The sequence below is a fragment of the Bombina bombina genome, chromosome 6 (assembly GCF_027579735.1).
Source record: "Bombina bombina isolate aBomBom1 chromosome 6, aBomBom1.pri, whole genome shotgun sequence".
In the NCBI taxonomy this organism is placed as follows: Eukaryota; Metazoa; Chordata; class Amphibia; order Anura; family Bombinatoridae; genus Bombina; species Bombina bombina.
The window spans coordinates 19479741-19499771 of NC_069504.1; the positions used below are offsets into that span (position 1 = coordinate 19479741).

Genomic DNA, 20031 nt, shown 5'->3' on the forward strand with positions numbered 1-20031 from the left:
ACAGTCGTTGCTCCCCATTATAAGACACAACTCTCAGGGTACAGTCATTGCTCCCCATTATAAGATACAACTCTCAGGGTACAGTCATTGCTCCCCATTATAAGACACAACTCTCAGGGTACAGTCATTGCTCCTCATTATAAGACAACTCTCAGGATACAGTCATTGCTCCCCATTATAAGACACAACTCTCAGGATACAGTCATTGCTCCCCATTATAAGACACAACTCTCAGGGTACAGTCATTGCACCCCATTATAAGACAACTCTCAGGATACAGGCATTGCTCCCCATTATAAGACAACTCTCAGGATACAGTCATTGCTCCCCATTATAAGACACAACTCTCAGGATACAGTCATTGCACCCCATTATAAGACAACTCTCAGGATACAGTCATTGCTCCCCATTATAAGACAACTCTCAGGATACAGTCATTGCTCCCCATTATAAGACAACTCTCAGGATACAGTCATTGCTCCCCATTATAAGACACAACTCTCAGGATACAGGCATTGCTCCCCATTATAAGACAACTCTCAGGATACAGTCATTGCTCCCCATTATAGGACACAACTCTCAGGATACAGGCATTGCTCCTCATTATAAGACAACTCTTAGGATACAGTCATTGTTCCCCATTATAAGACACAACTCTCAGGGTACAGGCATTGCTCCTCATTATAAGACACAACTCTCAGGGTACAGTCATTGCTCCCCATTATAGGACACAACTCTCAGGGTACAGTCATTGCTCCCCATTATAGGACACAACTCTCAGGATACAGTCATTGCTCCCCATTATAAGACACAACTCTCAGGGTACAGTCATTGCTCCCCATTATAGGACACAACTCTCAGGGTACAGTCATTGCTCCCCATTATAAGACACAACTCTCAGGGTACAGTCATTGCTCCCCATTATAGGACACAACTCTCAGGATACAGTCATTGCTCCCCATTATAAGACACAACTCTCAGGATACAGTCATTGCTCCCCATTATAAGACACAACTCTCAGGGTACAGTCATTGCTCCCCATTATAAGACACAACTCTCAGGGTACAGTCATTGCTCCCCATTATAGGACACAACTATCAGGATACAGTCATTGCTCCCCATTATAAGACACAACTCTCAGGGTACAGTCATTGCTCCTCATTATAAGACAACTCTTAGGATACAGTCATTGCTCCCCATTATAAGACACAACTCTCAGGATACAGTCGTTGCTCCTCATTATAAGACAACTCTTAGGATACAGTCATTGCTCCCCATTATAAGACACAACTCTCAGGATACAGTCATTGCTCCTCATAAGACACAACTCTCAGGGTACAGTCATTGCTCCTCATTATAAGACACAACTCTCAGGGTACAGTCATTGCTCCCCATTATAAGACAACTCTCAGGGTACAGTCATTGCTCCCCATTATAAGACACAACTCTCAGGATACAGGCATTACTCCCCATTATAAGACACAACTCTCAGGATACAGGCATTGCTCCCCATTATAGGACACAACTCTCAGGGTACAGTCATTGCTCCCCATTATAGGACACAACTCTCAGGATACAGTCATTGCTCCCCATTATAAGACACAACTCTCAGGGTACAGTCATTGCTCCCCATTATAAGACACAACTCTCAGGATACAGTCATTGCTCCTCATTATAAGACACAACTCTTAGGATACAGTCATTGCTCCCCATTATAAGACACAACTCTCAGGATACAGTCGTTGCTCCTCATTATAAGACAACTCTTAGGATACAGTCATTGCTCCCCATTATAAGACACAACTCTCAGGATACAGTCGTTGCTCCCCATTATAAGACACAACTCTCAGGGTACAGTCATTGCTCCCCATTATAAGACACAACTCTCAGGATACAGTCATTGCTCCTCATTATAAGACACAACTCTCAGGGTACAGTCATTGCTCCCCATTATAAGACAACTCTCAGGGTACAGTCATTGCTCCCCATTATAAGACACAACTCTCAGGATACAGGCATTGCTCCCCATTATAGGACACAACTCTCAGGGTACAGTCATTGCTCCCCATTATAAGACACAACTCTCAGGGTACAGTCATTGCTCCCCATTATAAGACACAACTCTCAGGATACAGTCATTGCTCCTCATTATAAGACACAACTCTCAGGATACAGTCATTGCTCCCCATTATAAGACACAACTCTCAGGGTACAGTCATTGCTCCCCATTATAAGACACAACTCTCAGGGTACAGTCATTGCTCCCCATTATAGGACACAACTCTCAGGGTACAGTCATTGCTCCCCATTATAAGACACAACTCTCAGGGTACAGTCATTGCTCCTCATTATAAGACACAACTCTCAGGATACAGTCATTGCTCCCCATTATAAGACACAACTCTCAGGGTACAGTCATTGCTCCCCATTATAAGACACAACTCTCAGGGTACAGTCATTGCTCCTCATTATAAGACACAACTCTCAGGATACAGTCATTGCTCCCCATTATAAGACAACTCTCAGGATACAGTCAATGGCTTTTTGCGAGCTCTGGCTTATAAGGAGAGCGATGACACTGTGACGCTCAGCACACGCGTGCTATGTATTTATCAGACAGCTGACGCAACGTCACTTTCGTTCGCTAGTCTGAGAAGTTTGCTCTTCTGAAAGAACACCGGCTCCTAAGCATACATTCCTGCTTTTCAACAAGATACCAAGAGAAGAAAGAAACATTGATAATAGAAGTAAATTAGAAAGAAGTGGGATGTGCTATCTGAATCCTGGCAGAAGTGTTGGGGTTCATGTCCCTTTAAACAACACTTTGTGGCTGAACGTAACATTACCCTAAGGCTGATTGGTTTGTTAATGTGTATTTGTATATTCTGGCAGCTCTCAGTAATTAAAGGCCGCTGTATAGCATCACACAGGACACTTGGCCATGTCTAACGTTTGCTTTAGCCACTGGATTCTGCAGGAAAGCTCTGTCTCAGGCAGTTTAGCTATTTCCTGTCCATTCTTCAGATGAACGGGAAGGGGGTACAATCTCTATGGGTTACTTAGGTGCTCACTTTGTGGCTCTGTAAAACTGATTTTATTCTGCCTTTCTTTTCAGGACACACAGAAGGCAAAACAATTCTTGCCCTTTCTACAAAGAGCCGGTCGCTCGGAAGCCATAGTAGAATACGTGTTCAGCGGGTCCAGACTTAAGCTTTACATGCCAAAGGAAACCTGTCTCATCACCTTCCTATTAGCAGGTGAGTACATTATCAGCTGTGTTCACTGTGCGCCAGGTACTGTGTTTTCGCTAGTGTTGTGGCTCATTTGCTGTGTATAATGGTTCTGGCTCTCATATAGTGATCTGGTCACATGTGGTCGGCCTGGGAGGGCATTTTATCTCTTGCTGTGATTTTATGTGGTGTTACTATTTTCTTATCAGCCGTTACCAATGACTTGCTCCCCACCCCAGAATAATTTTCCATTGTATTCCCTGGAGTGAGAAAGCATACTCTCGTTTCTCTCCTGCTGGCATTTTAATACTTAAAATTGTAAACTTTCATAACCGTCTTGTCTCCAGCCATATTGTTGAATCAACAGAAGAACATTTAGGTTTAAACGGCACTATAAGCTGCGTATCAGGACAAAGCGTGCTTCCTATTGTTGCATTGTTGCTTTGTGATAGGAAAGACAGGTTTATACCTTTTTATACCAAACATATGTACATTGTAGTGCCTGTGAGAGGGATGCTGCCTATACCTGGGCACATTTTAGCATTGTATTGCAATCCATTTAGGGATACAAGCTTTAAATATAGATTTGCTTTTATTTCTTGACTGAAGTACCTGTCATCAACTTGTTTTCTCACACTCTGAAGTCTTGTGAACTGCTGATTACTGTGTATTGCACCCTCTGTTTATACTGAGAAGCTTCCTGTCTACGTCACTTTGGCTTCTACCTATTCAGAGTTAGGTAGTGTGAGTTGTAGCTCTGCTGTAGCCTGACGTTGTCACCTGTTGATCCGTTGTGGTGTTGCGTTTAATTACAAGTTACGTCAATACCACAGTTACTCTAAAACACCACCGATAAATGTTATAGGGCAACAAAGCATAAACGCTTAGTGTTGGGTTTACCTATATAATCCGGTTTTGTATTAGTTATCGGACTTTCTATGTGTAGCACTGTAGGAGGAGGTGAGGTTTTTTCCGCTTGTAATAAGTGCTTTGTCTGGCACGCGAAGGGAGAAACAGTATCACTTCCTGCGTCTCAAATTCTCACATCAAGGAGATAATATAAACTGTACAGTGTAATGTGAAAGATCTGTATCCTGTGGTTCTGACTCATTTGTTCATTTGTTAAATGCTTTGTGGTCAGCTGTGTGAGGGATAGTTCTGTCACAGGTGTGTCACAGCTGTGTGTGATTGTCACAAGTGTAACGGTCAGCTGGGTGGGTGAGATGGTTATATCACAGGTGTGTCAGTCATCTGGGTGGGTGAGATGGTTATATCACAGGTGTGTCACAGTCAGCTGGGTGGGTGAGATGGTTATATCACAGGTGTGTCACAGTCATCTGGGTGGGTGAGATGGTTATATCACAGGTGTGTCACAGTCATCTGGGTGGGTGAGATGGTTATATCACAGGTGTGTCACAGTCATCTGGGTGGGTGAGATGGTTATGTCACAGCTGTGTGTGATTGTCACAAGTGTAACGGTCAGCTGGGTGGGTGAGATGGTTATATCACAGGTGTGTCAGTCATCTGGGTGGGTGAGATGGTTATATCACAGGTGTGTCAGTCATCTGGGTGGGTGAGATGGTTATATCACAGGTGTGTCAGTCATCTGGGTGGGTGAGATGGTTATATCACAGGTGTGTCACAGTCATCTGGGTGGGTGAGATGGTTATATCACAGGTGTGTCACAGTCATCTGGGTGGGTGAGATGGTTATGTCACAGGTGTGTCACAGTCATCTGGGTGGGTGAGATGGTTATATCACAGGTGTGTCACAGTCAGCTGGGTGGGTGAGATGGTTATATCACAGGTGTGTCACAGTCATCTGGGTGGGTGAGATGGTTATATCACAGGTGTGTCACAGTCATCTGGGTGGGTGAGATGGTTATATCACAGGTGTGTCACAGTCATCTGGGTGGGTGAGATGGTTATATCACAGGTGTGTCACAGTCATCTGGGTGGGTGAGATGGTTATATCACAGGTGTGTCACACGGTCAGCTGGGTGGGTGAGATGGTTATGTCACAGGTGTGTCACACAGTCAGCTGGGTGGGTGAGATGGTTATGTCACAGGTGTGTCACACAGTCAGCTGGGTGAGTGAGATGGTTATATCACAGGTGTGTCACAGTCATCTGGCTGGGTGAAATGGTTATGTCACAGGTGTGTGATTATGTCACAGGTGTGTCACACTGTCAGCTGGATGGGTGAGATGGTTATGTCACAGGTGTGTCACACGCTCAGCTGGATGGGTGAGATGGTTATGTCACAGGTGTGTCACACGGTCAGCTGGGTGGGTGAGATGGTTATATCACAGGTGTGTCACAGTCAGCTGGGTGGGTGAGATGGTTATGTCACAGGTGTGTCACACAGTCATCTGGGTGGGTGAGATGGTTATGTCACAGGTGTGTCACACAGTTAGCTGGGTGGGTGAGATGGTTATGTCACAGGTGTGTCACACGGTCAGCTGGGTGGGTGAGATGGTTATGTCACAGGTGTGTCACACGGTCAGCTGGGTGGGTGAGATGGTTATGTCACAGGTGTGTCACACGGTCAGCTGGGTGAGTGAGATGGTTATATCACAGGTGTGTCACAGTCATCTGGGTGGGTGACATGGTTATGTCACAGGTGTGTCACAGCTGTGTGTGATTATGTCACAGGTGTGTCACACTGTCAGCTGGATGGGTGAGATGGTTATGTCACAGGTGTGTCACACGGTCAGCTGGGTGGGTGAGATGGTTATATCACAGGTGTGTCACAGTCAGCTGGGTGGGTGAGATGGTTATGTCACAGGTGTGTCACACAGTCATCTGGGTGGGTGAGATGGTTATGTCACAGGTGTGTCACACGGTTAGCTGGGTGGGTGAGATGGTTATGTCACAGGTGTGTCACACGGTCAGCTGGGTGGGTGAGATGGTTATGTCACAGGTGTGTCACACGGTCAGCTGGGTGGGTGAGATGGTTATGTCACAGGTGTGTCACACGGTCAGCTGGGTGGGTGAGATGGTTATGTCACAGGTGTGTCACAGTCATCTGGGTGGGTGAGATGGTTATATCACAGGTGTGTCAGTCATCTGGGTGGGTGAGATGGTTATATCACAGGTGTGTCACAGTCATCTGGGTGGGTGAGATGGTTATATCACAGGTGTGTCACAGTCATCTGGGTGGGTGAGATGGTTATATCACAGGTGTGTCAGTCATCTGGGTGGGTGAGATGGTTATATCACAGGTGTGTCACATGGTCAGCTGGGTGGGTGAGATGGTTATGTCACAGGTGTGTCACACAGTCAGCTGGGTGGGTGAGATGGTTATGTCACAGGTGTGTCACACAGTCAGCTGGGTGAGTGAGATGGTTATGTCACAGGTGTGTCACACAGTCATCTGGGTGGGTGAAATGGTTATGTCACAGGTGTGTCACAGCTGTGTGTGATTATGTCACAGGTGTGTCACACAGTCAGCTGGGTGGGTGAGATGGTTATGTCACAGGTGTGTTACACTCACTGTCAGCTGGATGGGTGAGATGGTTATGTCACAGGTGTGTCACACGGTCAGCTGGATGGGGGAGATGGTTATGTCACAGGTGTGTCACACGGTCAGCTGGGTGGGTGAGATGGTTATGTCACAGGTGTGTCACACGGTCAGCTGGGTGGGTGAGATGGTTATGTCACAGGTGTCACACAGTCAGCTGGGTGGGTGAGATGGTTAAGTCACAGGTGTGTCACACAGTCAGCTGGGTGGGTGAGATGGTTATGTCACAGGTGTGTCACACGGTCAGCTGGGTGGGTGAGATGGTTATGTCACAGGTGTGTCATTCAAAGAAAAGATTAGAGAATAACATATAGATGTATGTATTAAAGTTTCATTAGCTGTTTAAATAGTGACAAAATAATTAAGTTTTAGTATCTATAAAATGGGAGCTGCCAAGTTGTAACTTAGGTTACCTTCTCTGTTGTGGCCAATTAGTGATGTTTATAAATAGGTCACTAGAGTGTGCAGCCAATGGCTGTGTGGAATAGAACAATGTTCTGCACTTCTATTTCTATCAGGATGGAATTATAAGAAAAGGGTACAGAATAAATAAAAGTATATTGCAGAGGTTTTTTTTATATATTTGATTTATTATTTTATATTACCATCTCAAAGTGCTTAATGTCCCTTTAAACTGCTGAGTAAGATTCATAGGATAGATGGGAGCTGTACAAACCCCTTCAGTGGCATAGCTGGGGGTTTACTCAACTGTTTGTATATACCACACGCACATATGGGAATATAGCTTCTTTCGTTTTAAAGACACAAGTCCACGGATCACCTTGATTACTTATGGGATATTCACCTCCTGCTCAGCAGGAGGAGGCAAAGAGCACCACAGCAGAGATGTTAAATAGCTCCTCCCTTCCCTCCCACCCCAGTCATTTTCTTTGCCTACGTTAGTGATAGGAAGAGGTAAAGTGAGGTGTTAGTATAGATTCTTCAATCAAGAGTTTATTATTTTTAAAGTAGTGCAAGATTGTGCTGCTTTGTTCTAGGGTGTAGCCGTAGTCCATATCAGTCTCTTCAGTAGAGCTTTTGGTGGCTTTAGAGCAATGGGAACTGGTGGTACATAATTCTCATTGCGCCTCCCATACATTTCTGCTGCCCTTATCCTGATGGCCTAAGCAAACTTTACTCAGGCTCTATCATTTTCCACAGGGCTATAGGAGGGATAGGACCTCTTAAACCTGCTGGACTGTCCTGCTGTCGGACAGCATTAAGGTAAGTGCTGACTTTTTATTCTGGGAATATCAAAGACTCAGAGGAGAGTAGGCACTTTAATCAAATTAACACCTAAGGCTCAGAAATATGGGGCTCTTTGTGTTGGGACATTATGCTCTCTATGTATGGAGGGTTGTGTTGAAAGCTTAAGTACAGGCACTGGGAGTTAAGCTAAATTTCTTCTATAAGGTACGACGAGTCCACAGATTCATCCTTTACTTGTGGGATATTATCCTCCTGCTAACAGGAAGTGGCAAAGAGCACCACAGTAGAGCTGTCTATATAGCTCCTCCCTTATCTCCACCCCCCAGTCATTCTCTTTGCCTACTCTAAGTACTAGGAAGGGTAAAGTGAAAGAGGTGATAAAATGTTAGTTTTTATTTTCTTCAAGCAAGAGTTTTTCATTTTAAATGGTACCGGTGTGTACTATTTACTCTCAGGCAGCAGATGGATGAAGACTTCTGCCTGGAGGCTGATGATCTTAGCATTTGTCACTAAGATCCAGAACAGTTCCCACAGAATGGCTGAGGAGTACAAGAAACTTCAGTGTGAGGAACGTTTTCATGCTATATAGCTGTGAGGTATGTTCATTCATTTTTTCTGGAGAGACTGCGGTATTTCAGAAAGGCTGACAGTAAGCAGTAATCCTAAAGAGAAGAGGGGTATTACTAAGCTTGCATATAGGGGCTAATAAAAAAAATTAAAACAATTGGGTTTGTGGGCAAATGTTTTTTGAACTGGGAGTGCTGATAACGTTTTTGGCTATAACGTTTTTTGAAACTTTGAGGGTACACTTTCTCCTTTTGGGTTTCAGAACCCACATGGCTAGTTTTGAACCACTCTGGTGCGGTTCATTTAGGCTGAAAAAACATTGAGTGAGATGGGCGGGGCCTATTTTTGCGCCTCAGTTGCGCAGTTGTATTTACAAAGCAAGCAGCAAGCTCTGGTGGGCCCTTGTGGAAGCGTTGGGCCAAATAGAAGCTTTAACCCCGTTTTTCCAATCCCTGAGGGCAGGTAGGCGCCACAGCAGGTCTGTGGCGAGGTGCTGGGGGTGTTTTTTCCGGATTTAGGCCTTATTAATTATCCGGTTTTTAACAGTAAAGGGTTAAGTGTTCCTTTCTTTGTGGGGCAAACTTAGCTGCATAAATTGAATCTTATATCAAAAAATTGAAACAATTGGTGTATTTTAAAGCAGTTTTGCAAAAACGTGTATGCTTTTTTTCTCTTAAAGGCGCAGTACCGTTTTTTAAGATTGTTATTTCTTCACTAAATAAAGTGTCTTCAAGCTTGTCTGTGGTCATTACTAGCCTGTTCAACATGTCTGACATTGAGGAAAGCCAATGTTCTATGTGTTTGGAAGCCATTGTGGAACCCCACTTAAAATGTGTCCCTCATGCACTGAAAGGGCAATAAATTGCAAAGTACATATTTTAGCTAATAAAAGTATGTCGCAGGATGATTCTCAGTCAGAAGGGAATCAAGTTATGCCATCTAATTCTCCCCAAGTGTCACAACCATTAACACCCGCATAAGCGACGCCAAGTACTTCTAGTGCGTCCAATTCTTTCACCCTGCAAGATATGGCCGCAGTTATGAATACTACCCTCAGAGGTTTTATCTAAGCTGCCTGGATTGCAGGGGAAGCGCAGTAGATCTGGTGTGAGAGTAAAGGCTGAGCCCTCTGACGCTTTATTAGCCATATCCGATGTACCCTCACAATGTTCTTGTGTTGGGGGTGAGGGATTTGCTGTCTGAGGGAGAGATTTCTGATTCAGGAAAGATGTTCCCTCAGACAGACTCGGTTATGACGGCTTTTAAATTTAAGCTAGAACACCTCAGCTTGTTGCTCAGGGAGGTTTTAGTGACTCTGGATTATTGTGACCCTATATTAGTTCCAGAGAAATTGTGTAAAATGGACAGATATCTAGAGGTTCCTGCCTACACTAATGTTTTTCCGGTCTCTAAGAGGATTTCGGAGTGGGATAGACCAGGTATTCCCTTTTCTCCCACTCCTACTTTTAAGCGAATGAGCTATTTCTACCCTGGCTAAGTGTACAAGTATACCTATTGAGTACAGTTGTGCTTTCAAAGATCCTATGGTTAAAAAAATTAGAGGGTCTCCAAAAGAAAATATTTAATCATCAGGGTTTTCTTCTGCAACCTATAAGCGTGCATTGTCCCTGTAACTACTGCAGCTGCTATTTGGTTTGAGGCTCTAGTTGAGGCTCTTCAGGTTGAGACCCCACTAGATGATATTCTGGATAGAATTAGGGCTCTCAAGCTAGCTAATAATTTCATTACAGATGCCGCTTTTCAACGGGCTAAATTAGCGGCAAAGAATTCAGATTTTGCCATTTTAGCGTGTAGAGCGTTATGGCTTAAGTCCTGGTCTGCTGACGTGTCATCAAAATCTAAGCTTTTAGCCATCCCTTTCAAGGGTAAGACCCTATTCGGGCCTGAACTGAAAGAGATCATTTCAGACATCACTGGAGGAAAAGGCCATGCCCTTCCTCAGGATAAGACAAGTAAGATGAGGACCAAACAAAATAATTTTTGTTCCTTTTGAAACTTCAAAGATGGTCCCTCTTCCTCCTCCCCTGCTGCAAATCCAAGTCAGTCTGGAGACCTAACCAGACTTGGAACAAAGGTAAACAGGCCAAGAAGCCCACTGCTGCCACCAAGACAGCATGAAGGATCAGCCCCCGATCCAGGACCGGATCTAGTAGGGGGCAGACTTTCTCTCTTTGCTCAGGCTTGGGCAAGAGACGTTCAGGACTCCTGGGCTTTAGAAATTGTTACCCAGGGGTATCTTCTAGACTTCAAAGATTCCCCTCCAAAGGGGAGATTCCATCTTTCTCGATTGTCTGTAAACCAGACAAAAAGAGAGGCGTTCTTACGCTGTGTAGAAGACCTATATACCATGGGAGTAATCTGCCTAGTTCCAAAAACAGAACAGGGGCAGGGGTTTTACTGCAATCTGTTTGTGGTTCCCAAAAAAGAGGGAACCTTCAGACCTTCAGAACAAACAAATTCCTCAGAGTACCATCCTTCAAGATGGAGACCATTCAGACTATTTTACCAATGATCCAGGAGGGTCAATATATGACCACCGTGGATTTAAAGGATGCGTATCTGCACATCCCTATCCACAAAGATCAGTTTCTCAGGTTTGTCTTTCTGGACAAGCATTACCAGTTTGTGGCTCTTCCCTTCGGGTTGGCCACAGCTCCCAGAATTTTCACAAAGGTGCTAGGGTCCCTTCTGGCGGTCCTAAGGCCGCAGGGTATAGCAGTGGTGCCTTATCTGGACAATATCTTAATTCAGGCGTCAACTTACCAACTAGCCAAATCTCACACGGACATCGTGTTGGCTTTTCTAAGATCTCACGGGTGGAAGGCGAACTTAAAAAAGAGTTCACTTATCCCTCTCACAAGAGTTCCTTTCCTGGGAACTCTGATAGATTCGGTAGACATGAAAATTTTTCTGACGGAGGTCAGGAAATCAAAGATTTTAGCCATGTGCCGAGCTCTTAATTCCATTCCTCGACCGTCAGTGGCTCAGTGTATGGAGTTAATCGGACTAATGGTAGCGGCAATGGACATAGTTCCGTTTGCTCGCTTGCATCTCAGACCACTGCAACTACGCATGCTGAAACAGTGAAATGGGGATTATGCAAATTTATCTCCTCTGATAAATCTGGATCAAGAGACCAGAGACTCTATTCTTTGGTGGTTGTCACAGGATCATCTGTCCCAGGGAATGTGTTTCCGCAGGAAAGAATGGGTCATAGTGATGACGGACACCAGCCTATTGGGCTGGGGTGCAGTCTGGAATTCCCTGAAAGCACAGCGAGTGTGGACTCAGGAGGGGGCTCTCCTCCCGATAAATATTCTAGAATTGAGAGCGATATTCAACGCGTTTCAGACGTGGCCTTAGCTGGCTTCGGCCAGATTCATAAGATTTCAGTCGGACAATTTCACGACTGTAGCATATATCAATCATCAGGGGGAACAAGGAGTTCTCTAGCGATGATAGAGGTTACAAAAATAATTTGATGGGCAGAGACTCACTCTTGCCATCTATCAGCAATCTATATCCCAGGAGTGGAGAACTGGGAAGCGAATTTTCTAAGTTGTCAGACTCTTCACCTGGGGGAGTGGGAACTCCATCCAGAGGTGTTTGCACAATTGATTCATCAATGGGGCACACCAGAATTGGATCTGAGACCATCTCGTCAGAACGCCAAACTTCCTTGTTACGGGTCCAGATCAATGGATCCTCAAGCAGTACTGATAGATGCTCTAGCAGTACCTTGGTCGTTCAACCTGGCTTATGTGTTTCCACCATTTCCTCTCCTCCCTCCCTCTGATTGCCAGAATCACACAGGAGAGAGCTTTGGTGATTTTCATAGCACCTGCGTGGCCACGCAGGACTTGGTATGCAGACCTGGTGGACATGTCATCTCTACCACCATGGACACTACCACTGAGACGGGACCTTCTCATTTAAGGTCCGTTCCAGCATCCAAATCTAGTTTCTCTGCGGCTGACTGCCTGGAGATTGAACGCTTGATTTTATCCAAGCGGGGTTTCTCTGAGTCGGTCATAGATACCTTGATTCAGGCTCGAAAGCCTGTCACTAGGAAGATTTATCATAAGATATGGCATAATTATCTTTATTGGTGTGAATCCAAAGGCTACTTATGGAGTAAGATCAGGATTCCTAGGATTTTGTCCTTTCTCCAAGAAGGATTGGAGAAGGGCTTATCAGCTACTTCCCTAAAGGGACAGATATCTGCTTTGTCAATTTTACTGCACAAGCGTCTGGCAGATGTTCCAGACGTTCAGTCGTTTTGTCAGGCTTTAGTTAGAATCAAGCCTGTGTTTAAACCGGTTGCTCCGCCATGGAGTTTGAATTTAGTTCTTAAAGTTCTTCAAGGGGTTCCGTTTGAACCTATGCATTCCATAGATATTAAGCTTCTGTCTTGGAAAGTTCTGTTTTTAGTTGCTATCTCTTCGGCCCGAATAGTTTTTGAACTATCTGCATTGCAATGCGACTCGCCTTATCTTGTTTTTCATTCTGATAAGGTGGTTTTGCGTACCAAACCTGGATTTCTTCCTAAGGTGGTTACTAATAAGAATATTAACCAGGAAATTGTTGTTCCTTCTCTAAGAAGGAGCGTCTGTTGCACAACTTGGACGTGCTTCGTGCTTTGAAGTTTTACTTGCAAGCGACCAAAGATTTCCGTCAAACATCTTCTCTGTTTGTTGTCTATTCTGGAAAATGTAGAGGTCAAAAAGATACGGCTACCTCTCTATCTTTTTGGCTGAAAAGCATCATCCGTTTGGCATACGAGACTGCTGGACAGCAGCCTCCTGAGAGAATTACGGCTCACTCTACTAGAGCGGTGGCTTCCACATGGGCTTTTAAAAATGATGCTTCTGTTGAGCATATTTGTAAGGCTGCAACTTGGTCTTCACTTCATACCTTTTCCAAATTTTACAAATTTGATACTTTTGCTTCTTCGGAGGCTATTTTTGGGAGAAAAGTTCTTCAAGCAGTGGTGCCTTCTGTTTAGGCATCTGTCTTGTCCCTCACGTTCATCCGTGTCCTATAGCTTTGGTATTGTATCCCACAAGTAAAGGATGAATCCGTGGACTCGTCGTACCTTATAGAAGGAAAGTAAATTTATGCTTACCTGATAAATTAATTTCTTCTATGGTACGACGAGTCCACGGCCCGCCCTGTCAATTTAAGACAGATTATATTTTTTTTTTTATTTAAACTTCAGTCACCTCTGCACCTTTTAGTTTCTCCTTTTTCTTCCTGTACCTTCGGTCGAATGACTGGGGGGTGGAGCTAAGGGAGGAACTATATAGACAGCTCTGCTGTGGTGCTCTTTGCCACTTCCTGTTAGCAGGAGGATAATATCCCACAAGTAAAGGATGAATCCGTGGACTCCTCGTACCATAGAAGAAATTAATTTATCAGGTAAGCATGAATTTACTTTTTTCACTTTCGTTTTTTATTTCACTATGTGAAGCCGGTTGGGTTGTGTGCATTTACTAACGCCTGGACGACATGTCCACTAGGTCTGCATACCAGGTCCTGCGTGGCCACGCAGGCGCTATCAGAATTACCGATGCCCTCTCCTGTTTGATCCTGGCAATCAGCCGAGGTAGCAACGGAAATGGTGGAAACACATAAGCTATGTTGAAAACCCAAGGGGCTGCTAATGCATCTACCAGCACCGCTCCCGGGTCCCTGGACCTGGATCCGTAACAAGGAAACTTTGCGTTCTGGCGAGATGCCATGAGATCCAGATCCGGTTTGCCCCAACGACGAATCAGTTGAGCAAATACCTCCGGGTGAAGTTCCCACTCTCCCGGATGAAAAGTCTGGCGACTTAGGAAATCCGCCTCCCAGTTCTCTACGCCTGGGATGTGAATCGCTGACAGGTGGCAAGAGTGAGTCTCTGCCCAGCGAATTATCTTCGAGACTTCCAACATCGCTAGGGAACTCCTGGTTCCCCCTTGATGATTGATGTAAGCCACAGTCGTGATATTGTCCGACTGAAATCTGATGAACCTCAGCTTTGCTAACTGAGGCCAAGCCAGAAGAGCATTGAATATTGCTCTTAATTCTAGAATATTTATTGGGAGGAGTTTCTCCTCCTGAGTCTACGATCCCTGAGCCTTCAGGGAATTCAAGACTGCTCCCCAGCCTAGAAGGCTCTCATCCGTTGTTACGATCGTCCAATCTGGCCTGCATAAGGTCATTCCTTTGGACAGATGAACCGGCGACAACCACCAGAGAAGCGAATCTCTGGTCTCCTGGTCCAGATTTAGCAAAGGGGACAGATCTGAGTAATCCCCGTTCCATTGACTGAGCATGCATAGTTGCAGCGGTCTGAGATGCAGGCGCGCAAATGGCACTATGTCCATTGCCGCTACCATTAAGCCGATTACCTCCATGCATTGAGCTACCGATGGGCTTGGAATGGAATGAAGGACACGGCAAGCATTGAGAATCTTTGATAACCTTGACTCCGTCAGGTAAATCTTCATCTCTACAGAATCTATAAGAGTCCCTAGAAAAGGAACCCGTGTGAGTGGTAACAGAGAACTCTTTTCCACGTTCACTTTCCACCCATGCGACCTCAGAAATGCTAGAACTATCTCTGTATGAGACTTAGCATTCTGAAAACTTGACGCTTGTATCAGAATGTCGTCTAGGTACGGAGCCACCGCTATGCCTCGTGGTCTTAGTACCGCCAGAAGTGAGCCCAGAACCTTCGTAAAAATTCTCGGGGCCGTGGCTAACCCGAAGGGAAGAGCCACAAACTGGTAATGCCTGTCTAGAAAGGCAAACCTCAGGTACCGATAATGATCTTTGTGAATCGGTATATGAAGGTAAGCATCCTTTAAGTCCACCGTGGTCATATATTGACCCACTTGGATCATGGGTAGGATGGTTCGAATGGTTTCCATCTTGAACGATGGTACCCTTAGGAATTTGTTTAAGATCTTTAAGTCCAAGATTGGTCTGAAGGTTCCCTCTTTTTTGGGAACCACAAATAGATTTGAGTAAAATCCTTGTCCCTGTTCCGATCGCGGAACTGAGTGGATCACCCCCATGATTAAGAGGTCTTGTACACATTGTAGAAATGCCTCTCTCTTTACTAGGTTTGTCGATAACCTCGAAAGATGGAACCTCCCTTGTGGAGGAGAGGATTTGAAATCCAGAAGGTATCCCTGAGATATAATCTTTAACGTCCAGGGATCCTGCACATCTCTTGCCCAAGCCTGGGCAAAGAGAGAAAGTCTGCCCCCCACTAAATCCGTCTCTGGATAGGGGGCCCTGACTTCATGCTGTCTTAGGGGCGGGAGTAGGCTTTCTGGCCTGCTTGCCCTTGTTCCATGACTGGTTGCCTTTCCAACCTTGTCTGTAACGAGCAGTAGTTCCTTCCTGTTTTGGAGCGGAGGAAGTCGATGCTGCTCCTGCCTTGAAGTTACGAAAGGCACGAAAATTAGACTGTTTGGCCTTTGGTTTGGCCCTGTCCTGAGGAAGGGCGTGGCCCTTACCTCCCGTAATGTCAGCAATAATTTCCTTCAAGCCGGGCCCGAATAAGGTCTGCCCTTTGAAAGGAATGTTAAGTAGTTTAGACTTGGAAGTTACATCCGCTGGCCAGGATTTAAGCCAGAGCGCTCTGCGCGCCTGTATGGCGAATCCGGAATTTTTAGCCGTAAGTTTGGTTAGATGTACTACGGCATCTGAAACAAACGCATTAGCTTGCTTAAGGGTTCTAACTTTGCTCAAGGCCTCATCCAACGGCTCTGTGCGAATCGCCTCTTCCAGAGACTCAAACCAGAATGCCGCTGCAGCCGTGACAGGCGCAATGCATGCAAGAGGCTGCAATATAAAACCCTGTTGAACAAACATTTTCTTAAGATAACCCTCTAATTTTTTATCCATTGGATCTGAGAAAGCACAGCTATCCTCCACCGGGATAGTGGTACGCTTGGCTAACGTAGAAACTGCTCCCTCCACCTTAGGGACCGTCTGCCATAAGTCTCGTGTGGTGGCGTCTATAGGGAACATTTTTCTAAATATCGGGGGAGGGGAAAAAGGCACACCGGGTCTATCCCACTCCTTACTGATAATTTCTGTAAGTCTTTTTGGTATAGGAAAAAACGTCAGTACACACCGGTACCGCATAGTATCTATCCAACCTACACAATTTCTCTGGAATTGCCACCGTGTCGCAATCATTCAGAGCCGCTAATACCTCCCCTAGTAACACACGGAGGTTCTCAAGCTTAAATTTAAAATTTGAAATTTCTGAATCCGGTCTCCCCGAATCAGAACCGTCACCGACAGAATGAAGCTCACCGTCCTCATGTTCTGCAAGTTGTGACGCAGTATCAGACATGGCTCTCGTGTCATCAGCGCGCTCTGTCCTTAACCCAGAGCTATCGCGTTTGCCCCTTAATTCGGGCATATTATATAATACTTCTTTCATAACATTAGCCATATCATGTAATGTGATTTGTAAGGGCCTAGATGTACTAGGTGTCTCAATCCTACGCATCTCCCGAGCGGGAGACGCAGGGACTGACACGTGAGGAGAGTTAGGCGGCATAACTTCCCCCTCGTTGTCTGGTGATAGCTTCTTTATCGGTACAGATTGACTTTTATTCAAAGCAATATCAATACAATTAGTACACATCGTTCTATTGGGCTCCACATTGGCTTTTGAACATGATGAACAAACAGTTTCCTCTGAATCAGACATGTTTAAAACAGACTTAGTAATGAAACTAACAAGCTTGGAAATCACTTTCAATAAGTTTACAAGCAATATAAAAAACGCTGCAGCGCTTCAAAAATACAGATATAATTAAACAATTCTTAACAAGAAGTGTACTATTAGCAGAGGATTGCACCCATTAGCAAAAGGATGATTAACCCCTCGATACCCAAAACAGATAAAACAGATATCAATTAAGATTTAACGCTTTTAATCAGTCAGCACACTGTCACAGATCTGCTGTGACTGATTACCTCCCTCACAAATGAAATTTGCAGACCCCTGAGCTCTCTAGAGACGTCCTGGATCAAGGAGGAAGAAGCAGAAAGACTGTGCAATAATTTTAACTGCGCAACAAGGCGCTAAAACAAGGGCCCTCCCACTCCAATCACAACAGTGGGAGCCCTGATATAACTGTTTCCATGCAGAAAAGTATGTCAGCCATGTGGAAAAAATCATGCCCAAAGCGATTTATCACCAAAGTACCTCACAAAAAACAAATAACATGCCAGTAAACGTTTTATTAAAAAACAACATTTATTATTTCAGTGTTAACAGTATTTTCTCAGTCAAATTCTAGTCCCTAGAATATAACTCGACCGCGCATACATCTATCAGCCTGATACCAGTTGCTACTACTGCATTTAAGGCTGTACTTACATCATACGGTAACAGCAGTATTTTCTTAGTCAATTCCATTCCCAGAAAATAAGGTACCACACATACCTCATTTGCGGAGGACCCCGCATGCTATTCCCAGTCTGTAGTTACCCCACTCCTCAGAATGTCGAGAACAGCCAGTGGATCTTAGTTACGCCTGCTAAGATCATAGATAAAAAACGCAGGCAGTTTCTTCTTCCAAATACTGCCTGAGATAGAAAAACAGCACACTCCGGTGCCATTTAAAATAACAAACTTTTGATTGAAGAATAGTTAATAGTTAAGTAAAAACTCCAGCTCCTCTCGCAACCTCCTTCTTTGTTGAGGGTTGCAAGAGAATGACTGGGTATGACATGTGAGGGGAGGAGCTATATAGCAGCTCTGCTTGGGTGATCCTCTTGCAACTTCCTGTTGGGAAGGAGAATATATCCCATAAGTAATGGATGACCCGTGGACTGAACACACTTAACAAGAGAAATGTTTATTTCTAAATTTTAAAGGGCCAGTAACAGTTTTTTTGTAATGAGATTTTTGTATAAAGGTAAAGTTTTATTACATTGTTATTCTACTGTGCTTCAACATGGACATAGGAGCTGTACAAAATGTTACTTGCTCCATGTGTTTGGATGCCAATGTGGAACCACCAATTCCTTTTTGTCCCTCATGTATTGAGAGGGCTTTAAGTTATAGAGAAGATTTTTCATGAACACAATTTTTCAAAAGCGGATGCTTCTCAGGAGTCTGACGAGATTCAGAGTATGCCGCAGCTTTCTCCCCAAGCGTCCTAAACTGTAATGCCCGCACAAGCAGTGCCCTGTACTTCTGTTCTAGCACCTGCTTTAGTTACTTTAAAAGACATAGGTGCGCTTATGTCTTCCACAATTTCTGATGCATTGTCTGCTTTTCCTATGCTACAAGGCAAACGTAAGAGGAAAGACAACCATGTTATCAGTGAGGTTTCTGATGCCATGGTGGCAATCTTGGATGTACCCTCCCAGAGAACTGAGATGGAGGGTATAGAGCTTCTATCTAGGGCTGCAACAACTAATCGGTAAGATTGATCATAAAAATCGTTGTCAATGAATCTCATTATCAATTAGGTGGTCAGCGATTATTTGGTTAATTGCACAGAACCAGCTGCTTCAATCCGATGAACTCCTGCACATGGTATTGTGCAAACATTTTTATGTATTTATTTTTTTTCTATCAAAGTGTTCTCCAACCTGATTCTCAGATGGGGTCGGCCAGAGTTGGATCTCATGGCATCTCGTCAGAATGCCAAGCTCCCAAGATACGGGTCGAGGTCCAGGGATCCCCAAGCGGAACTGATAGGTATGCTAGGCTGAAGGACCAAGGAACCGCCAGAGCATCTATTTCCCCTGTTTTCACTTCTTCCTCGGGTCATTGCTCGAATCAAACAGGAGAAGGCATCAGTGATCCTCATTGCTCCTGCTTGGCCTCGCAGGATTTGGTATGCAGATCTGATGGACATGTCATCTCTGTCACCCTGGAGACTTCTGTTGAGGAAGGACCTTCTAATTCAAGGGCCCTTCCTTCATCCAAATCTAGTTTCTCTGAAGCTGACTGCTTGGAGATTGAACGCTTAATCTTATCCAAGCGGGGTTTTTCGGATTCGGTCAGAAAGACCATGATTCAGGCTCGCAAGCCTGTCACTAGAAGGATTTACCATAAAATATGGCGTCAATATCTCTATTGGTGTGAATCCAAGGGCTACTCATGGAGTAGAGTTAGGATTCCCAAAATTTTGTCTTTTCTCCAAGAAGGTTTGGAGAAGGGTTTATCGACAAGTTCCCTAAAGGGTCAAATCTCTGCTATTTCTTCAGCTTGTAGAGTGTCTGAGCTCTCGGCATTGCAATACTCTTCACCTTATCTTATTTTCCATTCAGATAAGGTAGTTTTACGTACTAAGCTAGGTTTTCTTCCTAAGGTTGTTTCAGATAGGAACATTAATCAGGAGATTGTTGTTCCTTCCTTGTGTCCTAATCCTCCTTCTCAGAAGGAATGTCTTTTGCACAATTTGGACGTGGTCCGTGCTTTAAAGTTTTATTTACAAGCATCTAAGGAT

The 20031-nt window shown here is 44.6% G+C and overlaps 1 protein-coding gene across 1 annotated transcript in view; it reads left to right on the top strand.

Moving 5' to 3' along the window:
• Positions 1 to 20031, top strand: part of SND1 (staphylococcal nuclease and tudor domain containing 1) — a gene marked incomplete in the record, with an annotated part of 1252242 nt that overhangs the window by 708577 nt on the left and 523634 nt on the right. The window contains 1 exon segment of the mRNA XM_053716327.1: positions 3116 to 3257. Within this exon segment, the coding sequence (XP_053572302.1) occupies positions 3116 to 3257 (142 nt within the window).